This window comes from Schistocerca cancellata, chromosome 4, assembly GCF_023864275.1.
Source record: "Schistocerca cancellata isolate TAMUIC-IGC-003103 chromosome 4, iqSchCanc2.1, whole genome shotgun sequence".
Classification (NCBI taxonomy): domain Eukaryota; kingdom Metazoa; phylum Arthropoda; class Insecta; order Orthoptera; family Acrididae; genus Schistocerca; species Schistocerca cancellata.
In genome coordinates, this window is record NC_064629.1 from 775166205 (window position 1) to 775192664 (window position 26460).

Genomic DNA, 26460 nt, shown 5'->3' on the forward strand with positions numbered 1-26460 from the left:
AAAATGTTGCACCATATCTACTGCTGAGGTAGGGAGTCTTTAAAAGCATCTGAAGACTATGTTTGACCCACATTTAATGCTTGTTTTCACCAAAATTATTTCACGCTCCGAATCTCTGATAATCTCACTAGATACTATTGTACTTTTTATGCCTATAAACACACCTCTAGCTCCAGCATTCAATTTATCTTTGCAAGATACATTCCGATCAGAATTTTGTATTTCATTTCTGTTGACATCTGGTTTCAGCTAGCTTTCTGTGCAAAGTACTATTAGGGCATTGTGATCATTTATAAGTGAGTCTAGTTCCAGGACCTTTCTATAGATGCTCCTGCAGCTAAATAATAATATATTAACAAACTGCTACAAAGAATGCTACCCTTTCCTGAGTTGGACACACCTTGTCTGGCATGTGGAGATATTTCTCTATTTTTAAAAAACCAGCATGTGCATGCCATGTTTACTCTGCTACCCTAGTTGCCACTTCCTGTGCATAGTGCATGCCTGACCTAACAAGGGGGAGGGAGGGTCCTACAATTCTCCACCCAATAGCAAAGGTCAAGAAATTGACGTGCAAGATTGTTACAGAATCGTCTGAGCCTCTGGTTTAAACCTTCCACTTGACTTTGAACTAGAGGACCGTGATCAGTTCTGAGAACAGTGCTTCAAAATGATAGCTTTCCTTCCACACCCCAGTCGAGGCTAACTGTCTTCACCAAATCTGCCAGCTGCCTGTAAGAACCAAGGATGGGCTTTGAACTCGGGAGGCAGGTACCATTTGTGCCTACATGAGACATGAGTGGCAGCTGGGTGCACCCATAATACTCATTTTCTGCTGGCAGAACCTCTTCCACATCTCGTATGGCATTTGCAGCAAGCATACAGAGTGGATACAGGCCAATATATTCCTGAGAGGCAAGCACACAGAGTGGATACTGGTCGATATATCCCTGAGAGGCTCCATCATCTTCCTAACATTGGAGCTCCCAGTAACAAGCAATCCCACCCTCTGTGCATATTCGAATCTCTCAGAAAGATTGGCCACAGGCCCAACAGGCGAGGTTGTGTCATGCTGGTTCAGATGTACTTTCAGCAGTAGGCAGTACCTCAAACCTGTTTTTAAGGTTTGTGACTGGTAATCACTCTTGCCTTCCACCCAGAGATTCATGACCCCACCACTGTTCACCAATCACTGTCAGGTAAGTGTCGACCAATCAAGAGGTGGGAATTGAAACGAGCAGCAGCATCAGAAATCCCAGATGATGCTGTAGACTCCAGAGGTGCCAAAGCAGTTGTAGTGGGTGCCCTGACCCCAGTGCACCTCAGGACAGAAGCATGAGGCCATTCGACCATGACCACCAAAGCTTACAGCTGTTTAAGGACAGTGCCCAATTTCTGCTACGTCTCTACACAATGGGCACAGTCCCTATCCATCTTTAATCAATTTCTGTGTCTACCACAGGTACTGTAACATTAACCCAAGAAGTTAAACTCATTCAACACAGTGATTGAAAATACACAAACTCTTACAACAAAATAAGTAGCACTACTAGAACAGCTAAATAAACAGTTACTGTTCAGTTTTACACAGAAGCACGTAAGATTGCCACTAAACTAAACACTGCATACAATCTGTACAAACAAGAAGCTGCTGCTGCTGCTGCTGCTGCTGCTGCTGCTGAACTCTGCTCTGACCTGAGACTGAAGGTCTACTTTCATTTGATTCCTGTCTCCAAAAGTAAGGTGTTTGAGATGGATGTGGTGTGTTTGTGTGTTCCTCTGTTGCACACTGGGCTTTCATAATCCTAAGTCGATCCATTCACTGGAAGCGTTGCAGTGTGTTGGCTCATGTAGTGATAAAGAGTTGCTCTAGTATCCTAATTCTTCCCTTATAACCATAATTAAATGTTATCACAGTGTCACAAACACCCAGGTATAGAGTTTTCATTCCTACAAAAACATTTTTTGGTATGCAGGTCCAAATGACATTATTGAAAGACTCATTTGGGTTTTGTGTTCGACCATGGAGAAATTTGGAAAGGAGGTCAGGATGAGCTAACTCTCGGATTTAATAGCTTCCATCACTGCAAATGGTATGCTATTTTTGTGCCTAAATTATTACTCTGTACCCACTGCCTGAGCTTTGCGGTATTTCCACCATGAATCAACACCAGGTAGGCAAAGACCAGGTATACGTGTATCACCAGTGGATAATTTGTAGAAAAATGTGGCCTAAACTGCTCTTTTCATCCCTTGTAGGTCATGTGTACTGTTTCTTATTGCCATTCCATTATATTGCTGGAGTTCATCAATGTTTTTGTCTGTAAATCTTCCTTTACCTCTTAACACGAACATTAACATGAATTCAAGGAATAAATAGGTGGAAACCACAGCCTTCTAGTTTGAATAGTTCCATAGATAGAGATACTTAAGGAAGTCAGTGCAGAATGACTGGATTTTCTTACCATTGCACTATTAACTTTGAAATAGTAAAAACTAGACTTCCAAGTGGAATTAATCAACAAATGATACATCAAATTATTCAGGAGAGATCAAATATTATTAAGAGATAAGATCGGAAAATGTCACTTTTTGACCAATTTCACAACATTGCCACTTTTTGACCAATTTCACAACATTGTCACTTTTTGACCAGTTTCACAACATTGTCACTTTTTGACCAATTTCACAACATTTACTCCCCTTAAGTGTTATGCGTTTCAAAATTTCATCATCAGGGTGAGGATTAAAATCAAACTTTAGTACAGAGCTCATGAAAGTGAGCACATAGACTGAATACAATACAAATCTTATCTCGTGTAGGCATATTGACAGTGTCATTGTCTATTTGAACAGAACTGGTGCCAAACTATTAAAATAGACAACGGCACTGTCAAACATGTCTTTACGAGATGAGATTTATATGGCATTCAGTCTATGTGCTCACTTTTGTGAGCTTTGTATTAAATTTTGATTTCAGTCTGATAATGAAATTTTGAAACACTTAATAAAGAATTGTGTGTTCAAGACCTTTCTATATTTCAAAGTTGTTCCAAATCTGAATTGTTGCCTGCCTCTATCATAGTTTCTCTGTCAGGTAATGGGAATTACCAAAATAGATGCTGTACAGTGCTAGTGTGTGTCAGTCAGAGTTTACAGTCTCCGTCAGTGCGTACTGTTAGTAGGTATTCATGTCTCATGAACTTCTGCACCTTAGCTGATATGTTACTTGAAGTGAGGTATGTTTTCAGATTGATTAAAGAGCTGAGTCTCAGCTGCTCAAAAAATCTTAACCATAACACATTTACAAGTGTGGATGAGCAGTCCATCTTGCTGAAACTGGATTACATCTTATGGAGATCTTTCAGCAATATGGAGATACTGATTAGTACTGACAGTACTCTCAATATGATGTAGCACAAAACAGAAACCTTACTACTTCACACTGATGTTGGCACTGCATGGTTCAAACTGGGCTTTGTGATGTGTGTACACATGTAGTGGTCCAGTTCTTGTCACATAAAAGTTGACTTTTCATAGAACCTCTCTCCAGTCTTTCCATAAAATACAGAAAAAGCATGGGATACTTATTGGGCTGTAACCCACAGACTCGAGTCAAAGTTTGGAGGATCACTGCTGTTATATACAGGTCCTTCTATGTGCGATTGTTGCTAGTTAAGTATTTTCCTCGCCTTTTGAAACATGCTGCAAACTATTGCATGCAGTCTGCTCAAGTCATCCAATTTTCATTACCTTGTGAAACAGACATATATTGTTCCAGGTGTGATGTTCTGTCCTACAACAGCTTGCTGCACTGAATGGCCACCCCGTAAAAATCCTGCAGTCCTGTCCTTGATTCAATGTGCTGTGTGCTGTGCTGCATTTCTGTGGCTTTGGTTAGTTCACAAATGTGTCTGCAGTGTGTCATCTTTCATGAAGTCTGTGTGAGGGCCCATCGATACTACAACCCACATAACTCACTGTTTCTGTCTATCAGGCTACATTGTTGTATGAGCTTTTTAAAGAAGAAATGTGATACTTTGAGTAAGGCTTATATGAGTCAAAATGCTCTCTAAAGTTGTGACGTACTTGATAAGCCTTTAATTATGAAAGCCACAGGCAACAGACAAAAGGTGACAAATATATCTGCATGCTAAAACTGTAATATGTTTTAACATTTGGCTTTAAGTGTAGTTTCTCTAAATATTTACATTAATTGAGGTAATGCATGTTGTAATGTCAGTAACATGAAGAGCATTTAAATGGGTTATATGAATTTTGATATTCTTGGTCAGTGCTATAGGCCCCATACAAATGAGGCTATGAAGAATGGCGGTTTCAGAGTTCTGTTCTCCAATGTTTCATTTGAAATTAAATACTGAATTCAGATTGTGTTATACTGTGTAACTTCATATTCTGTTAAAATTTAATGTGTGGTATGATTTATAATTAACTACATTTTACAGATATTGCCTTCTGATTTGGTTCCAAGCAAGTGAGATGATGGATGTTATATTTCGAACACAAGGCCGCTTGGATAACAAGTGGCTTAAAACTGACCTACAACAAGCATTTACTCCCGAAGGTCTCTCCCAACTGTGGAATGAGCTCATTAAGGATGGTGAGGTGGCTGGCTCTTTCAGTGATGGACTGCTCAACTCTGTTGGTGTCATGGCCAGAAAAGGCAAGTTTTTTTTTAATAAATAAAGTATCTACAACATTTGACTTTTATGTATAATTCATTTCCTAATACTCAGACTATATAATCATGCAGCAACAAATGGAAAAATTATGGTTTGAGGGCATTATGTGAATTTCAGCAAAGCAATTTATATTGGAAAAATCCAGATTTGTTTGTGTAGCAACATTTATCAACATTGCAGTGTTGAAATATTACTGTAATGACAAGACAACATATGCACACTGAAGATTGTTGTTATTGATAATCACAGTGCACAGAACTTCAAAGTGTTCACTGCATCTTCCAGTAATTCGGCCACGTGTGTTAATGCAATTGGAGTCTTAGTGAAGTGTTCCCATGTGTGACTACCATACCACTCGATCCCAGCTAGGACATGTTTTCAACATCTTGGGAATCCATTTGGTGGAAGCCAGAATCACAGTATGTGAATGTTCCTGCAGAACGCAGGGCTTTCAAGTATTCGAACTAGGAAATGTTATTCTGGCAATCTATTCTCCGTGAGATAAGGAGCTCACAATGTGCAAACCAAGCTGTTATTTGAGTTTGTGGCAATAAACAGTGAGTAAATTAATTTCAGATTCTGTCACCAGCAGGCCTTAACACACTTAAAAAAAGTAATCAGTGCTATTGTCACATTGAACTCTAAAATATCTGTTTTGCTAACACTATTTCCACTTTTAACCTCAAGTGAAATGAAGTAGTCTCAATATTTATGGAGATAAACTTACTGGACAAAATATTAGTCCCCCCCCCCCCCCCCCCCCCACTTCCTTTTAAAAAAAGACCACACTGGTTGCTTTGGAGCGCTGTAGATGGCATGGAACTGGTACTGGTCATCATATGACCCTCCACCACTGACATAAGTGGCATATATGTGCCAGTCCATTCTGTGGAATCGGAGCACTAAGATGGATTGACATGGAGGCATAACAGAATGACACAAATAAGCTGTAGTGTTTGGAAATTCCCATGACAACACTGTGAATGAAATAAATAGATTTGTTGGTGTTTCTTAACCAATAGGGACTGAAGTCGCATTTCACCTCTTGTTGATGAGAATCAGTTTTAAACCTGATAAGAATGGCTGCTGTTGGTGAATGCAGGTCCACCTCGACCGAATTCCACATGAACACTTTGGAGGGAACTGCACATATGGACATTTGGAGTCAGGTATCGTGTGAATGGCCATTGCTCACAGAAGAATGTATTGTTGCACATCTTAAATGGCCAAACAACACAGAAATCGCACCGTAACTGATTGTAGGTGTGTTGTGTGGTCCAGCAAGTTGCAGTTTTGCCTCTTTACAAATGTTACGAGGCATTAAGTGCACTGATGACCCCATGAGACGTTTAACCCCAGTGTGTGGAGAGTGTAATTCAGCCTGCTGATGTTTCTGTAATGTTTTGAGGGTGTTATTTGGACTATTACATGGACCCGCTCATTCGGGTTACCACAAATATGAACCAGAATGTTTATTTCAACATGATGAGCATCCAGGTGTTACCCTTTCTTCTGTAGCTTCATGGTGAGTTTGTTCAGGACACTCATCTCTTCCAAGATGACAGTAGTTGTGTTAAAAGGGCTGAATGCATACATTCCTGATTTAATGAACTCTGAGCCACTGCATCTCAAATAACTTATTAAATCCTCAATCTGAATAATAATTTTTTGTCCAGTGTGCTGATGAGGAGGGTGTAGTTTAAAACATGTGACATTTGAAAATGTGGGATTTTAGAAGAGACAAGGAAGGTAATTTGTAAATTCAAGATAAGGGAAGCTCAGACTGCTAACAGATCTGGTACTATTGTACAATTGTTTTTATTTCTGGTCGGCAATCACAGTAATATTATTTTAATTGTGATTAGTTTTGACTTACAGTTTCTGAAGATGGCCAGTGTATGTCCGAAACTGGTCATGATTATAATTGTATTTCTGTGTTTGTATCTAGCACAAATAAAAAGAACTGTACAGTTTGTCTATCACTTTTGTCCATGAACATTTGTTCCCTGAATAGCTGCAACTAAGATTAATTAGGTAGTAAGAGATCCAAATAATGATGAAACACACATTTTGGGGAAAAGGACCACATAAATAATTCCAAACTAAAAAAACATGAATGATTTAGGAGTGAAGGAGACCACTTACTGAATGATAGAGTCATTGAGTCATCAACAGACACACAAAAATGAATGAAAACTTGCCAGCTCTCGGATGAGTGTGTGCAGCTACACTGTGCAAGTAAACGATACTGGGATTGCAGTTTGGTAGTGAGCAGTAGTGAAGTGTTGTCATGTGCAATGGGTAGAGGGAGAAAGAGGTGAAGATTGGGAGGAGGGGTTGGGAAGGGGCAAATGGCAGCTTGAAGCAAGGTGGCAAGTGTGGGGGATAGGAATGTGGGAGAGAGAAGCAGCAGTTGCACAGAATAGGAATGCAGCTCACGGACACGGGCCAGCAACTTGTTGCAGTGCACTGTTATGACATGGAGGAATTATTGTGAGGGAGTGACAGGACAGAGGAAGGGGAGAGTTTTGGGTAGGGGGCATGGGTACATTGGTTTAACACAGATTGAACCCAGGAGGATTCCAGGAGTGAAGGATGTGTTAGAAGGATGACTCTCATCTGCATAATTTAGGAAACATGGCGCTGGAGGGAAGAATCTAGATGGCACGGGTTGTGAAGCAGCCATTGGACTGGACCATATTATGCTGAGCAGCATGTTCCACTATTTGGTAGTCAACTCTGTTCACCACAGTTTGGTGGTGGCCATTCATTTCTATGGACAGCTGGTTGGTGACTACACCCACATAAATGTTGTGCAGGAATTGCAGCAGAGGTGATACGTGACTTGGCTGCTTCCACAGGTGGCCTTGCCTCTGATGGGATAGGATAGCCTGTGACACAACTAGACTTGGATGTCCTGGGTGGTATCAGGGCAGACCAAGATGTTGTTTGCATTGGGTGCACGACAGAATACCACTTTGGAAGGGTGAGAAGGATCGTGAGTAGGCTGTGTCTCCTTCCTGGGCATCATGATAGTTAATTGAAGCCCTGGTGAACCATGTGGTTCCAGGGTGGTATTGGGTGACGCCTGTCTGGATAGCGATGCGTGTTAAAGTGCCTGCTTCTGGGATAGAGAGGTGCACTGGGCCCGGTTCGAATCTGCCCAGTGGATTGATGACGAGGGCCAGGGTGCAGCTGGCTCTTGGGGATGTGGGAGGGGGCGGGGGCGGGTGTTGTATGTGGCAAGGAAATTCTCGTCACTGCAAATACTCTTTCTACAGGTGCCCATGCTAAATGGGAGCAATATTTTGATATAGAAAGTGTGACAGTTGTCAAAAGGGAGGTACTGTTGCTTTTTAGTAATCTTAATATGGACAGAGGTATGGATGAGGCTGTCAGAAGGGTGGAGGTCAATGTCCAGGGAGGTGGCATGCCGTGCTGAGGAACACCAGGTGAAGTGGATGGGAGAGAAGGTGTTGAGATTGTGGAGGAATGAGGACAGGGTGTCTTGGCCCTGGATCCACATCCAAGAAGATATCATCAATGAACCTGAACCAAACAAGGGATTTGAGTTTTGGGTGGCTATAAAGATTTCTCTCTAGATGGCCGTTAAAAGGTTGGCATAGGAGGGAGCCATGCAGGTGCCCATGGTTGTGTCACAGATTTGTTTATACGGTATATCTTCCCCTCAAAGGAGAAGTAGTTGTGTGTGAGAATATAACTGGTAATGAGTATAAAGAATGAGGGTGTGTATTTGGAGTAATAAGGATGTGGGAAGGCATAATGTACGTTAGCAGTCAGGCCTTGAGTATGTCAGATGTTGGTGTATAGGGAGGAGGCATCGTGAGTAAGGATCCACGTGGTAATGGGGTTGGTACGTTCAAGAGTGTATCTATGATGTGATAGGCTAGACTACGGGCAATTGGTTGGAGATGTTGGCCAACAGGAGCAAAGATTCTTTCAGTGGGAGCATAGTAGCCAGCTACAATGGAGTTTCCAGAACTGTTGGGTTTATAGATTTTGGGAAGCATGTAGAAGATGGGTGTCGAGTGGGGGCATTGTGGTGTTGAGGGAGGAGCCAGGGGAGAGATTGATGGATGGGTCCAAGAATTTGAGTAGAAATAGGAGATTATGCGGGACTTCTGAAATGGGATGATTATGGCAGAGCTTTAAGGTGAAGGACTCTGACAGTTGAAACATTGTGTGAGATAGTCACTGCAGTTCATCACAATAGTGGTGGAGCTTTTGTTTGCACTGAGGATGATTAAATCACAGTCTGTCTTGAGGTTTCAAATGAAGTGTAAAAGAGAGAGATAGAAATGAAATACCTAAATCTGCCATTGTTTTCATGTAACTGATTGTGGGAGGGTGGAAGGAGTAAAGGTAAGCTAAGCAACAACAGTAGTTAGTTGAAGCCCAGTGGCTGTCAGAAACCAAGCTTCCACTATAGAGCAGACTCCAACATGCAGAGTTGTGAGGTACCAGTGCTGGAATGAAGAAACATGTAGTGAGATAAGCAAGTAGTCTGCAGCTGTTATGTTGTAGTGTAGTGTGCAACATGATCTTTTGTGCTATTGGTATAGCCAGCCTGAGTGGCTGAGCGGTTCTAGGCGCTACAGTTTGGAACCGCGCGACCACTACGATCGCAGGTTCGAATCCTGCCTCGGGCATGGCTGTGTGTGATGTCCTTAGGTTAGTTAGATTTAAGTAGTTCTAAGTTCTAGGGGACTTATGACCTCAGCAGTTGAGTCCCATAGTGCCCAGAGCCATTTTTTGCTATTGGTATAGATTATTTGTGTACATTCTTTATGATGGAAAGATTTGTGCTTATCTAGCTGACGTAGAAAACTGCACAGTTCCATGGCATATGACACCTAGATCTGAGAAAAAACTAAGAAGAAAAATTTATTTTTGAATCTGGATACTTTTTTAAACATTTTTTGTTTAATATTCCAGGTGAGAGTGGTCATTATTATTGTGGTTTGCGAGTGCTTACTTGTGCTTGCTGTGATGGTGTTTGTGGACCTCAAAGTGGATGTAACTGTGGAGCTTGCCAACAACTTGATCAAGAAATGGCATCTCTTGAAGAAAACAAGCTCTCAGAACCACCTCCATCCCAGCCACAGCTTGACAGATGGGTGTGGGGTCCTCAGCCAAGTAAGATAATTTGACAAATTTTACTCCTGCCATCCATTTCAGTTGAATAGTTGTGTATCTATTGGGGGGACAAAAATATGGAAACACCACAGAACTGCATGCTTGAAAATAAATGTAGATGCTAGCCAAGCCTGCAGATTGCACTGTTGTATGTGACCACAAGTGTTACCTGTGCAATGCCCTCGATACATTGCAAGTGTCAGTTGTGCTCAGAACAGTGTTCTTTGTAGTTGTGAGCTTTATGTCAGAGCTCAGTGCATTCAAATGTGGACAAATTGTTGGTAACCTAGGTAGCCGAAGTGTTTGGTGTTGCAGGAGGCACCGTATCAAAAATTTATACCACATACAGGGAAAGTGGAGTAACATCATCCACAAAGCCACAACACCAATGAAAGTGTGTGTTTAGCGATTATCACAACCAGTCATTGAAGACCGTGATGAGAAATAAGAGAACAACGGCTGCAAAAGTTGCTGCACAACCAAATGTCACACTTGCCAATCCCGTTGGCAACATACAATATGAAGGGAGCCCCATAAGCAGGGAATTGCAGGATGAACTGGAATTCCATAATCATTCATCAGTGATGCAAATGCCCATAATAGGAAAATGTGGTACCAAAGCCCTAAAACCTGGACTGTGGAGCAATGGTAGAAAGTCATTTGGTTGGATGAGTCTTGTGTTTGTCGCTGTTTGCAATTTCTGGCTGAGTTTACATCCCAAGAGTGAAACATGGTGGGGGTCAGTGATGAGTTGGGCAGCTGTATTTTGGTATTCCATGGGCCCCATGGTTACTCTGTAAGGTCACGTTAACTGCCAAGGCTTATGTGAGTGTTTCAGATGATCAGGTCCATCCCATGGCACTGTTTTTGTTCCCCTGTGGTGATGCTGTGTTCCAAGACAACAGGTCCCTTGTTCACACAGATTGTATAATCTAGGACTGGTTTTGTGAGCACGAGGATGAATTGTTGCATCTTCTTTGGCCACCACACTCACCAGACCTCAACATTATTATATTATTGAGCGTTTGTGGTCTACTTTAGAGAGAAGTGTTTGTGATTGGTATCCAGCTCCGTCATTGTTTCGTGAACTTGCCACTATTGTACAGAAAGAGTGGCATAAGATTCCCTTGAAAACCATGCAGGACCTGTATTTATCCATTCCAAGACAATGGGAAGCTGTTTTGAATGACAACTGTTTTTCTACACGGAATTAGGCATGGTAATGTGTTTTGGTGTTTCCGAATTTTTGTCTACCCCCAATACATAAATACACTCCTGGAAATTGAAATAAGAACACCGTGAATTCATTGTCCCAGGAAGGGGAAACTTTATTGACACATTCCTGGGGTCAGATACATCACATGATCACACTGACAGAACCACAGGCACATAGACACAGGCAACAGAGCATGCACAATGTCGGCACTAGTACAGTGTATATCCACCTTTCGCAGCAATGCAGGCTGCTATTCTCCCATGGAGACGATCGTAGAGATGCTGGATGTAGTCCTGTGGAACGGCTTGCCATGCCATTTCCACCTGGCGCCTCAGTTGGACCAGCGTTCGTGCTGGATGTGCAGACCGCATGAGACGACGCTTCATCCAGTCCCAAACATGCTCAATGGGGGACAGATCCGGAGATCTTGCTGGCCAGGGTAGGTGACTTACACCTTCTAGAGCACGTTGGGTGGCACCGGATACATGCGGACGTGCATTGTCCTGTTGGAACAGCAAGTTCCCTTGCTGGTCTAGGAATGGTAGAACGATGGGTTCGATGACGGTTTGGATGTACCGTGCACTATTCAGTGTCCCCTCGACGATCACCAGTGGTGTACGGCCAGTGTAGGAGATCGCTCCCCACACCATGATGCCGGGTGTTGGCCCTGTGTGCCTCGGTCGTATGCAGTCCTGATTGTGGCGCTCACCTGCACGGCGCCAAACACGCATACGACCATCATTGGCACCAAGGCAGAAGCGACTCTCATCGGTGAAGACGGCACGTCTCCATTCGTCCCTCCATTCACACCTGTCGCGACACCACTGGAGGCGGGCTGCACGATGTTGGGGCGTGAGCGGAAGATGGCCTAATGGTGTGCGGGACCGTAGCCCAGCTTCATTGAGACGGTTGCGAATGGTCCTCGCCGATACCCCAGGAGCAACAGTGTCCCTAATTTGCTGGGAAGTGGCGGTGCGGTCCCCTACGGCACTGCGTAGGATCCTACGGTCTTGGCGTGCATCCGTGCGTCGCTGCGGTCCGGTCCCAGGTCGACGGGCACGTGCACCTTCCGCCGACCACTGGCGACAACATCGATGTACTGTGGAGACCTCACGCCCCACGTGTTGAGCAATTCGGCGGTATGTCCACCCGGCCTCCCGCATGCCCACTATACGCCCTCTCTCAAAGTCCGTCAACTGCACATACGGTTCACGTCCACGCTGTCGCGGCATGCTACCAGTGTTAAAGACTGCGATGGAGCTCCGTATGCCACGGCAAACTGGCTGACACTGACGGCGGCGGTGCACAAATGCTGCGCAGCTAGCACCATTCGACGGCCAACACCGCGGTTCCTGGTGTGTCCGCTGTGCCGTGCGTGTGATCATTGCTTGTACAGCCCTCTCGCAGCGTCCGGAGCAAGTATGGTGGGTCTGACACACCGGTGTCAATGTGTTCTTTTTTCCATTTCCAGGAGTGTATGTCATTCCATACTAATATTATAGACATAGTATGTGGTACTTACTTTTCCACAGTAGTGTGGCTTTGAAAATGTAGTATTCCTTTGGCATGCTTTGATTGTGATTGCATTGAGGAAGTACATATAAGATTGCTAAAGTAAACTACTGCCAAAGCCATCACTTATAAGTGTCATCTCACATGATTTTTCCCCTACTTCTTATTGATGTCTGGCATATTTTAACTAATGTTTCTGGGAATCGCAAACATGAAGGAGAATACACAACACTGAAATTAATTTCATACCATAAATTACACACATGACAATACACGTATGATGAGGCATGTATAACTAACTGTTCATGATCTCTGTCTTTGAGTAGTCATTATGATGTGAAGCCCCAGATACTGCAAACATTGTGGTGTGGTATCAGAGAGCATAGATATTTTCCTGGGCAGTCTCTCACCACTTGATTAGTATGCAAGACTGCAAATTACAAACAGCAGTAGATGGAGAGCCATGATAAATTACTAACCAACCACATCCCAAACATGTTCTGTAGTGATATGTCAGGTGAACATGGCAGATGGGGAATCTGTAGTCATTCTTTGAAGAAGACTTGCACTTTTCTTGCCACGTGTGGATGGACATTATCATACTGAAGTTGCGTGAAGGAGAAGCCCTAAAATCTCTGGTGTAGTGGCTGCAGTTAAAGCTATCCCAATACATAGGAGTGAATATTACATATTATATGCAATGCCAACCCAAACCATCAAATTAGTACTTTTTTCACTATGCCACACAGCAATACAGGCTACCGAATTGTGATCACCAGCACTGTGTCTGACGTGTGTTGCCATAACTGTTGGACACGTTGAAACAGAAATCTTCTAAAAATTCTATGTATTGTCACTCAGCATGGCAGTGACGCTATTTATGTCTATGTAATAGGATTTGTCCAATATTGATCATTTATTTCTGGTACCCCATTCTATAAATCCTATGTTTAAGTATTTCATTCTGGGTGTTTTGTATATTTGCTTTCCACTTGTGGGAACTAAATTAGCTATAACTCTAAACAAAGTAAAATCTAATTTGAATTCTTGTGCTTTGAAGAATACATAGTCCTGTACACACAGTTAATTTGTATACAGTGGTCAACCTTCCCCTTATACATACCTCAATGTGAACATTCAGATCATCTCTTTGATTTGATTTTTTTATTTGGTCCTGTTGATTACACATTGTACAAAAAGTGTACTAGTAATATAGGGCATGTCAAGTGAAATAATGAAAAATTATGTGGGCATTTTATATATCAAACAAATATACTTATTTTCTGTGAATGATTGATTGCGAACAATATTACAATCTGCATATTAATGGTATAAGTTCAAGTGAATGCTTAAAATAGTAGAATGAATGGAAGCACACGTTTTTATCCCAATGCCAGAAGTAAATAATGAAATTTACATTTTGTCATTATGAGTTAGATGAAAATACAAAATTTTTATTTTCATCTCATAAAATTTCAAGTGAATAATTGCTAGTGTAGAATAAATGGTAGTACACATTTTCACACATGATATAAATAAATTTACATTTTCTCGCTATAATTTATGTTAGGAGAACACAATTTTGTCTTCATGAAATAAGTAAAGATTTTCTTTCCTCTATTTTTACTCAGAAGGATACCTTATTACTCCAGGAATTCATTCAGTATATAATAAGTCTGTTCTCTGAGGAATGTTTTTAGTTTCATTTTGGATATCTGCATGTTATTAATTTCCTTTTTTTCATACTGATGTAAAGCTTGTTGTATACTTTTATTCCTGACTCAGTTACTCCCCTATGGACTTTTGTGATGGTTGCAGAGCCTTAGTGAAGATTTTTCATCTGTCTTGTGTTAGGGTTGTGAATGTCACAAATTTTCTGGAATAATTCCTTGTTGCTGGCTGAAACATCACCAGTGAGTATATATATTCATTTGTAACAGTAAATATCCTGAGACCTCTGCAGGATGTTCTGTTAGAGACCCAACATATTAACCTCACTGCTCATTTTTGTAGTTTGAAGACACTTTCAACTCGTGTAGAATTTCCCCAGAAGATAATACCAAAGGGAGTACAGAATGAAAATATGCAAAATATGACAAAAGCAATATTTCTCTGTTTACAAGCTGAGAAATAGCTCTCAGAACAAAACACGCTGTGCTAAGTTTTTTGACCATCTGATCAATTTGCTCTGTCCATCTTAGCTGGCTGTCTACTTGGATGCCTAAGAATTTTGTATGTGTCGTTTCATAAATTTTTTGGTTTTTGATCTCCATTTCAGGAACTTGAGTTTTTTATTTACTGACTGAAACTGCGTAGTGTTAGTTTTTGAAAAATTTAGGGTTAGGCTATTTGCTGTGAACCATTCGTGTACTTGGTTAGTGACTGTCAGGGCTGTATCCTGCATTACGGCGTTGGGACCATTGATTAGAATACTCATATCATCCAAAAACATGACTACTTTTGCTCTGTCATTAATTATAATGGGTAGACCATTAATGTTACTCAGGAAAATCTGTGGCCCATGTATCAAGCCCTGGGGGGACTCTGTATTTTACATTTCTCCAGTCTGAGTTTACTGTTGCTCCTGCCTCCAATAAGATAACTCTTTGCTTCCTGTTGCGTAGATAAGATTCTAGCCATGTTAAAGGTTTTTTCTTTGATGCCATAGTGTGGAAGCTTGTTTAGCTATGTGTTATGATCTACACAGTTGAAAGCTTTAGCAAGGTCACAAAAGAGCCCCATGGGATACCTCCTGAGATTTAATTCACCCAGAGTTTCATCTGTTAGGCTAAACATAGCTCTGTTTGTGGAAAATTCCCCAATGAAAGCCAAACCGTAGATGTCAGTAAGCCATTTTGTGTCATATGGTGGTAAACCCTATCATAAACTATGGGCATCACTGTTGCATGTTTCAGTCTGTCTGGAAATGTCCCAGTTTTCATTGACTGGTTACATAAATAGCATGACATGTGACTGATTATGTCTGTGCACAATTTCAGAATCCAATTTGATATTCCATCATATCCAGAGCTTTTAAATAATTTTATGATTTTTTCAACTTCTTTAGGGGTTCTGTTCTTGAAATGAAGTGCTGTATTTGGTGTGATTTGCATGTTTTTTAGTAGCTCTATGGCTTATGTGGGAGACTGTTTATTACCTTTCTCTGTTCTTTCAGCTACAGTTAGGGAAAAGTTATTAAAATGAGAGGTGGCAACTTTTTGATTATTGTTGTCTGAAGCACTACCAGAGGACTGTGGAGTCCCTACTTGTTCAGACTTTATATTTGTCTCACTTTTTATGATGTTCCATATGGTTTTAACTTCATTGTTTGACTTGCTGATTTTTTTCTACATAATGCATTAGTTTGGCATTCCTTATTACACACATTAAAATTTCACAGTATATTTTGTAATGTTGTTTCACTGCTAGGATTGTACAAGCCCTTTATTCTATTTACAGGTACGTCTTTTCAGCACATGATATTTTGATGCCAGATATTATCCACTCTTTCCTTCCACGAAAGATTGATTTCATTTTAATTTATCTTTTGGGGGAAGCAGGCTTGAAAATGTTTGTGAAATAAGTGCAGGAATGAATTGAATTTCTCAGTCATTGTAACTGCCCAATACACTTTTTCCCATTGGTCATGGTGTAAACTGGTTCTAAACAAGCTAGTAGATTCCCTGTTTATTATTCTAACATGTTTAACCTGGGTTTGATCATTTACTGTTTTTCGGCTGACGAGTTTTAAAGTTGTCACTTGACCATTGTAATCAGGCAGACCATTTATTATGGCTTATGCTTTTACATCATTGTAATTTGTGGAGTCCAGGAGCAGATTATCAACCAAGGTCTTGCTGTGCCCAAATACTGTTGGGAATGAAACCATTGGGAGTAGGTTGAAAGTTGAGAACAATGATTCTAGTAGTTTATGACAGTTACCATTTGAAAGAAAATTAATGCTTAAGATCGCCACATTCTATAATCTGACTGTTGTTCCTATAAAGGTTTGTAAGAACTAATTCCAGCTGCAAGAGGAACCATTTAATGTTTCCCACAGGTTTCCTGTAAACTGCAGTTATTATGAGGAACTGATTTTCCTGGTGTAATTTGACAGCAGAGCATTCTAAATGTTGTTAAATACAGTACTTAGATCACAAACCATAGATGTAACTAAGAGTATTGTACATATAGATTGCCACCACACCTTGTCTTAAGTTGGTCCTGCAGTAATAAGAAACAATTCAGCCAAGAAAAAAGATAAGGCTCTGTTTGTTCTTGGGAGATTTAGCTTACCTCTGAGAGAAGTAGCCTGTAAAAGACTGGATTGGCCATGTACTAGTATAGGTTTCATTTCTAAAGTTGACAGGGCAGGAAAAAGACATTAAGGAAGAGAATACTTTTGATTAGTATGAAAGTGTTTGTATGCCATCAATACTTTTTGCAACACCTGCATATATGTGAATGTGCATGTTATTATTCACTACTGGTTTTGATCATGGACCATCTTCACAGTGCTAGCACAAAAATGGAAACAGAGTGGAAACTGTGAATCTCAAAACATTATATTTTCATGAGAAAATTATTAATCAGAAGAATTAAGTGTACTACAGAAAAATATCTATTGTGACAACTTCATGAGGCATACATGCTATTTAACGAGGAAAGTATATGCTATTGCTGACTTGAAAACATAAGAAAATTGATACTTAACACCACAATACAGGCTTAACCAAGCAGAAAACTATGTTGGAAACATGAAAAAATGCAAGAGCCGTAAGTGCACAGCACCATTGCTCAGGCACAACAGAATCCAGTAGGCTAATCCACAAGAGTGGACGAAAGAAGTCACAAGCCAAAGCCAAAGATCATAGGTCAAAGAAAAAGCTACAAAATGTATGTGTAGTGTAGCACTGCTACAGAAAGATATGCATACACTCGAAATTACAATAAAAGAAAATACAGTTGTACAAGAATATTTTCTTTTCTAAGTACAATTTTTTTCAGTACAATATTATATAATATAATAGTCATACGATACCAATACAATGATAAAAACATACCAACCATTTGGTGAAAATCAGAAAACCACCATGTATGAAAATACGCACACACACACACACACACACACACACACACACACACACACACACACATATGCAATACAACAGTTACAGGATGATATTGCAGTGTCACATGATACTACAATTTCACATGATAAAAACAAACCCACTGTTTGGTGAGAACTACAACATATCCAGATATACACAGACATGTAATGTTGAAAAATTATGTGAGACAATCCAGTTATCACAAATCATTCAGACTGACAGCAGCAAAACAATTGGAATGTCAAATCCATATGAGAGGTTCGGGGATACAAATATTGTAACTGCATACTGCATATAGTAATATCTAATATAATAATCACGTTATACTATAAAAAAATCAAGTATATTACAATGTCACATAATTACAATAAACCAACCATTTGGTCAGAACTATAAAAATACATAGACATACATTTTTGAGACATTGTAAGAAGTAATACCACTAAAACAGAGAGCATAAAAACTAAACAACAACCAAAAGAATTCCAGTGTCAAGTCCATATTAGAACTTAAAGGACACATGTAGTGTAACAAATTGAGACAACAAGGCTAAAAATCACTTCTAATGATGCTGTACAGAAACTGTAATTATTCATATTATTACATGTGTGACCCTACTATCTATCACTAAACATTTTTATTGAACTAATTTACCAGTAATCTGAACCAGGCATATGTCCAATACACCTTATATTACCCAGCAGCATCATTTTGAAAATCTAACAGTGAATTTAGCTATCATAAAGTACGTACACATCTGAGATCATAACCACAGCTAGGATCACAATAGATATTTTTTGTAAGTGCACTTAATTTTTTCTGAATAATAATTTTCATGAAAATGTAATTAGTTTTGAGATTCACAATGTTCGCTTTGTTTCCGTTCTTGTGCAAGCACTGTGAAGATGGTCCATAATTGAAACTGGTAGTGAATAAATGTATTGTAAGGCAGCACAGTGTGTATGATGCATTTCTTCAAGTATATTGATGCTGTTGACAGTTGTTTGAAATTTTTTTTTACATGCTGGGACTGTGGTGTTGTGCTGGGAGGTTTGTGTTGTTGTTCGTAATGGATGCCTTGAGGCCAAGTGGATCATGTGACGAGTCACAATTTATAGGTAGCAGGTTGTCAGCTGTTTTTGACCATTTGCAGCCTCTACTATGAAGTACATCTTCAGTGGCTCATCTCCCATGATAGTAGTTGAATGCTCAAATAAAGTCACTGTGGTGTACACTGGTTTGACAGGCAACTTCCCATGCTGGTAATCCTTCTTGCTGTAACGTGACAATGCAGGTTTTCTAATTAAAAAAAAAAATTACAAGCTATGCAAGTCATATTGTTGGTGCAGTTACCAAAACACGTCACTACTTCTTCATATACATTATACAGGGTGCACCTGTGAAGGACGGGACTGCTATACATTTTTTCCTTGCAGAGTATTGGATGAACGTGTACAGGTATGTTAACTGGATACTAATATAAAAATCTAACTTAAATGATGCTGCCATCTGTTTCAAAAGTGCACAAATATGGCATATCCTCCATTGTGTAGTAGACTTGTGAAATGAAACAATGGAAACTCCAAGTTGGAATAACAACAATAGTAGGATAAGATAAATTGCTACTCACAGTAAAGATGACCTGTTGAGTCGCCAACATGCACAACAAAAAGACTGTTACATGAGTAGCTGTTGGCCAGAGCTTTCCTTGACAAAGAAAATATACACTCATTCTCACAGGAAAGCACACATCATGCACACTTGGCTGCCACCACTGGCATCTTCAGTGGACACAGCTGAGTGTGTATGATGAGTGCGTGCCTATATATTTGCTGAGGAAGGCTTTGGCCAATAGCTACATGTGTAACAGCCTTTTCGTTGTGCCTGTCTGCAACTCAGCCGGTCATATTTACTGTGAGTAGCAGTCTATCCTATTCCTAATACATATGTGTGAATAAATAAACTAATTCTACAGCCTTGTTCATAAGTCAAGAGAACCAATAAAGAATTATGACAAACCACTGAAGAATTACGGCAAGTTAATTCACTGGTGGAGTTGCAGCGGGTCTGGCTCTGTCGTGATTCACTTTGTGGGAAATACCAGAAATTAGTTATATGTGGTGACTTCAATATAAATTTTGTATATGATGGTGCAAAAAAAAGGATGTTGGTAGATCACATAAATTCATATGATCTGGTGCAGACTGTGTTTTTTCCAACAAGGGGGCAGGGGAACAGTAGCACAGCCATAGACAATATTTTTATTCACTCTTCATTACTAGGTGGGCATTGTGTTTGTAAAAAGGTGAATAGCCTTTCAGACCATGATGCACAAATTTTAACACAAAAAGGCTGTAGTACTCAAACAAATCTCACATGTAATTACAAACTATGTAGGAAAATTTTTCCAACAGCAGTAGAGAGGTTTTTAAATCTTTGTCAAGGAACAAGACTGGCAGAATGTTTATAGTGCCGATAGATGATAAATATAATGTTTTCCTTAACACATTTGTCATGCTCTTTGAGAGTTGCTTTCCATTAGAACGTTCTAAATGGGGTACTAACAGTAATAGGCAGCCTGGGTGACTGACTAGTGGGATAAGGATATCATGTAGAACAAAGTGGGAATTATATCAAAATGTTAGAAGCAGTCACAATCAAGCTACAGTAGCCCATTACAAACAGTTTTGTAAGGACTTAAAATGTTATTAGCAAGGCAAAGAGTATGTGATATGCAAATAGAACAGCTAATTCACAGGATAAAATTAAAACCGTGTGGTCAGTTGTGAAGGAAATGACTGGTCAGTAACACAAGGTCAACAATATAAAGTCAGTTTGCAGTAAAAATACTTCTGTTACTGATAAATCAGATATATGCACAGTATTTAACAATCATTTTCTGAGCATTGCTGGTGAATTAAATAACAATTTAGTTTCCACAGGGAATCATATAACTTTCTTGGCAAATGCCTTTCTGAGATTGATGTCTGAAATACTCGTCTGTGATACAGACAAGAGGGAGATCGAGTCAATAATTAAATCACTGAAGACTAAGGACTCTCTTTCATATGATGGAGTGCCTAGCAGAATATTAAAGTACTGTGCTGCACATGTTAGCCCTGTATTTAGCCATATTTGTAATTTTTCCTTTAGGAATGGTCAGTTTCCTGAACGATTAACATACTCAGTAGTAAAGCCGCTTTATAAAAAGGGAGAGAGAGATAATGTAGATAATTTTAGATCTATTTCTATGCTATCAGTGATTGCTAAAGTTATTGAGAAGGCTGTGTAATGTAAGGGTAATTGATCAATTTATATCACACGATCTGCTATCAAATGTGCAGTTCGGCTTTAGAAGCCGAAAATGCTATATTGTCTGTGAGGTACTGGATGGGTTAAATGAAAGGTTTCGAACACTAGGCATATTTTTTGATTTAACTAAGGCATTTGATTGTGTTGATCACAAAATATTGCTCCAGAAGTTGGACCATTACAGAATACGAGGGATAGCTCACAATTGGTTCATCTCTTACTTTAGCAACAGACAGCAAAAGGTCATTATTCGCAATGTGGAGAATGGCTGTGATATGGGGTCTGAGTGGGGTATGGTCAAATGGGCGGGTGCCCCAGGTATCAGTGTTGGGGCCACTCCTGTTCCTTATTTATGTAAATGATGTGCCCTCTAGTATTACGGGTAACTCTAAAATATTTCTGTTTGCTGATGACACTAGCTTGGTAGTAAAGGATGTTGTCTGCAACATTGCCTCGGTTTCAAATAGTGCAGTTCATGACCTAAGTTCATGGCTCTTAGAAAATAACTAACGCTAAATTACAGTAAGACTCAGTTTTAATTTCACAGACTGGGCATATGATTACTGAAATTGAACAGTTCAAATTTCTAGGTGTTCAGATAGATAGTAGGCTGTCACAGAAAGCCCATGTTCAGGATCTTGTTCAAAGACTTAATGCTGCCATTTTTACTATTTGAACAGTACCGGAAATAAGTGATCGTTTGACACAAAAATTAGTCTACTTTGCTTATTTTCATTCGCTTATGTTGTATGGAATTATATTTTGGGGTAAGTCTTCCTATTCTAAACAGATATTTTTGGCTCAGAAATGGGCAGTTCAGGCAGTAAGCGGTGTAAGTTGTGTGCAGTCTCCTGCTGCATCCATTTTCAATAAGCTACCACTCAAATTCAAAAATCTTGCAGTAATCCACGCATTTTCAAATCGAAACTGAAGAGTTTCCTCATGGGTCACTCCTTCTATTGTGTCGAGGAGTTCCTTGAAAAATTAAGCTGATTCTTGTTGTATTGTTGACAGAGTTTACTTAAACTTATGGACTGACTTTTTTTGTGTTCATAAACATTTATTTTTATCTGTTATTACTTTTATGTTGTAATTTCATGTACTGATATGTTCCATGACCTTGGCGATTTGCTCCTCAATTTGGTCCTATGGAACTTGATGCGCAAATAAAATATAAAAAATAAATAAATCACCACCACCACCACCACCACATCAGTTCATACAATGTGTGGTTTTTCCACCTTCTGCAGCTACACTCATCTTGCACTGGACCAAAGACATTCTTGAAGCTTTTTCATTCAGATACCAATAGTTTCTCATTGTCCATCTTTATAGTAGCATCACCATGTCCTAAATCTGTGTGTTTCAATCTCCTTGTGAATGTCTTTCTGTGGTGCTTTTTCTCTTGTCTCTGTCATGCATAATATTACCATGCAAACTAACTTTCTAGACACATCCCATAGGATGTTTACAGACTTAGCCTGTGGAGACTATCTCATCCGGTTCTGACTGCCAAGACCCCTGTCCAGTATGTGTCAGGTGTCATGAGAGAAAACAGAAAATTTGTATGCTGTCTTTCTCATTGCTCGTTTCCTCTGTTGTTTGTGCTCTTTCCAAGACAGATTTCCTCTTCTCGGCATATAAAATCCAAGCTCTCAGCTGCTTTTGATTCTTGAATGCTTCCCTTTTACTTAAACACTGATTGTCTTGCATCTGTAGTTCAGTTGCTTTCCATCTAGCTTTTGCAGCCTTCTCTCATGCCTAATTCAACTCTTTCTGCTTTGGCATTTACTTTTCCCCTAATATTTCTGCCACTACCTCTATTACAGCTGCCTCTACTACCATTCGTTATTGTGTCCCCCCCCCCCCCCCCCCCCCTTCCTCTGTCTTGTTAAAGTAGTTCAAACCATTACCGACACTGAATTATGGTTTCACTTCTGGAACCCTCGGCTTTTCTGTATTAGATTGTTACACTGATTATACAGCTGTGATGGTTTTCATTCATCAGTAGTGTATATCCAACTGCAACTGGGCAATATTTATGAAATGATCTGTGGCACCATCTGTTTTTCCAAACAATCTTACATTGGTAATGTTTTTGTTTGTTGTGCCTCTCATCTATCAGTGTAATAATATAGTTTAACCTTCATGGTTAGTTGGGAAACCTTTGGATTTCCAGGTATCTTTATGGATGTCTTTGTGCAGGAAAGTCATCGATCTGACTTCTGACTTACTGTGAAACTAATAGCTGCAGTTCATTGTTATTTGTCTCTGTATGTAGACTTTCCTTCTTTATTTTACGTCTATAGATTTATACATGCCCCCAGCTTGTCAAAGTCTGCCAACACAATTTTCACATGCTTGATACTGATATTTTCCATAGTTTTCTAAATGTACGAGTCATCTATTCATCACTGATTTTGATCAGTGCGAGTGCATAGTGTGATGTCTCTGCATATATGTTTTATAGTAACATATGAAGTCCTTATCCTGTGTCAGAATCTGGTCATTGACCATGTAGCCCTTTCCAAATTTGTGTTCTCCAAGAACTCATTGGTGTTGGTACCCATGTGTCATATTTCTACTCCATGCACTTCCTGAATTCCTATCTCGCACACCTGCTGCCTTCCACTGAGCCATCAGCAACTCTTCTCTAACCCTTCCTGCCACTCCCCATTTCCTTTCTCCTCTTGCCCGTCCCACCCAACATATGCCCTCTCCCCAGTCAGCCTGTAGAATGTCAGTCTCAGCATTGTGCTTTCAGCAGGTGTGTGTGTGTGTGTGTGTGTGTGTGTGTGTGTGTGTGTGTGTGTGTGTGTGTGTGTGTGTGTGGTAGTCATAGTGTTGCTATAATATATATAATGATCAATTTTGCATCTGGGTATTTCCTGCTCTATGCAGTCTTTAACAAGCAACTTTAAAGATACTGTTCAATTAGCAAATACATAAATTCGATTCTTTCACATCTTTTCGCACATTACTACATGATGATGAAAAGGCTATACTTATGTTATTTATCATGTTTACTGTGTAATCCATTACATGTAATTTGAAATGTTTGCAGTGTAAAATGTGGTTGTTTGGTGTTTCACATTGGTGCACTTTAACACATACATTGTTACTTGTAAAATGTAACAAATATATCAAAATTATTTCTTAAGTTGGGAGGGGATCCTTCTCTCTCTCTCCAGTCTGCAGTAATTAGATTCTGTAAAGCGGAGGTTTGTCTGTCAGTCAGTGTTTACATGGTATTAATAGTTCTCATTTTGTTTGGGAGTTAATTAGAAATAGACTACTGTGGACCCATCGCCTTTTTTTATTTACTGTCATTCTGTTTTGTAGTTTGCTATGTGAAAGTGTTATACATAAAGCAATCCCCAGTAACTCTTAATGTGTTGACATACTCGGTGTGCTGTAACTGGCTGACTAGGCAATGCAACGTCTGTTTGCATTTTATAAAATTTTACCATGTGAATTTGATAAAATTAATTTTGTTGCTTCATGACATTTATTACTTCTGGCTTAATATGTGATCTCTGTTTGTTGTTAAGTTTGAAAAATATAATCCTAATATTGAGGTATGCATCACAATCATTATTACTGTCACCATCAGTGAAGCTGAAATTATCATTTTTAACAAACTGTTTTGTTTTGGTTTGTGGTTAGTAGTCTACTTCTGAATACAGTAGTGTGTGACATGCTGTGTGTCACGAGACACTCCCCCTTTACTGCCAGTTGCAAATCACAGAGTTGTTTTAAACAATCTGTAGCTAAATCTCCCAATGTATCTAACATTGGAAGCTTTTTGCTGTTATCACTGTATGTCTGTGGTGTTGTGGATACAGAGCTTAATTTTGAAAGCTAAAGAAACTTTAATGCTTTCTGTAATAAACAGATGGTAACTGAATCAAGAAGGCCCGCATTTTATTTTCCATTCTTCTTATTGCGAATTGAGGTATCATTTAAAGACTTCTTTGTTGCTGAGTTGTCATGTGTTTTCAGGAGCTAATGTATTTTGACTTCTGAAATATAGGGATTGCTGTACTATAATTCATGGAAGTTTATATATTACTTCCTAATAAAAATGAAATAAATAGTTCTGTCTCCTTAGTTAATAGAAGATACTGCATTAAATAGAGATGTCAATACAGAGTTATTGAATTACCCATCTTCCCAATCTTTTTATATCCATAATCTATACAAGGCAAAATTTTTCTACATAATTTACTTTGAAATTGGTGTGCTCTCAGTGCGCAAATTATTAATCAGCATTTGTTTACTGTTGACTTTCTCAAGTAATAAATCTGCAATTGAGTTATACATTATCTAGTAATGATGACAAAAAGCCAGTGAATGGTTTTGTATATTAAGTTCTATTTGTTAAGTAAGCCATTGGTAGTTGTAATTGCATCAGTCATCAATCCACTAATATATTGGCTTTGGTTTTATTTTTTTAAAAATAGAGGGCATACTTGCCCTTGTTACTTACTTCATATTAATATCATAAGTAAATTTTAATTGTCTTTCTTGTATCATTTTTATTTAGAAACAGAACAGCTCTACAGCTGCTTAGAATCCTTAATATTTGAGCAGAAAAGGCTTTGTCATGAGGCTGCCAGCAGTACCCTTTCCGCTGTCAGATTAAGACAAAGGCTAATGGTGGCTAAGAGGTACTTTGTAGCTCTCACAAGACATAGTCCATCAGAAAACATGAGACCTGTACACAAAGGAGTGTCACATGGACTGAAAAAGGATGTACGGTAATGAGAACACAGAATGAATTTGTTTTTTAATACTCAATATATTTGAAATAAATGGGTAGTTATAAAATTTAGTTTCTAGAAAATATGTTAGTTTGGTTGTAAATGTTGTTAGTTGCTCAGTATGAAAATTCTTTTGTAAATTTTTTGTGCAGTTATCTTCAGGCTGACATGTGTATTTTGTATTAGACAAATGATGGAAAACCAAGGTTGGGAAATCAGCAGTGTAAGGAAAAGATAGATTGCTAGTCACTGTGAAGATGAAATGTTGAATTGCAAACAGGCACAACAAAAAAACACTTACACATTAGCTTTTTGCCTAAGCCTTTATCAGAAAAGGAAACATTCAGTCACACAAGCAAGTACACCTCATACATACATGGCCACCAACTCCAACAGCTCAGACAAGCTGTTAGAGAAGGTGATCATGTGTGTATAAGGTGTGGCTGCTTGTGTGAATGACTGTGTGTATGCTTCCTTTTCTGACAAAAGCTTAGGCTGAAAGCTAATGTGTAAGTGTCTTCTCGTTGTGGCTATCTGCAACTCAGCATTTCGTCTTTGTGGTGAGTAGTAGTCTATCTTTTCCTTATACTGTGTTAGTAGTTCGTGACAGCAGACCGTGAGAATGTAAAGACATAAAGTTAACAGACATGCTAAGAAATCAAATTTCTCTTGATTGGCAGCATTAT

General features: G+C 39.4%; 1 protein-coding gene across 1 annotated transcript in view; it reads left to right on the forward strand.

The window, feature by feature from the left end:
* Positions 1 to 26460, forward strand: part of LOC126184598 (E3 ubiquitin-protein ligase HERC2) — an 812863-nt gene that overhangs the window by 18477 nt on the left and 767926 nt on the right. Inside the window, exons 3-5 of the mRNA XM_049927039.1 lie at positions 4467 to 4684; positions 9660 to 9860; positions 25558 to 25771. Coding sequence (XP_049782996.1) covers positions 4504 to 4684; positions 9660 to 9860; positions 25558 to 25771 — 596 coding nt within the window. The 5' untranslated portion in view covers positions 4467 to 4503. The remainder of the gene's footprint in view (positions 1 to 4466; positions 4685 to 9659; positions 9861 to 25557; positions 25772 to 26460) is intronic.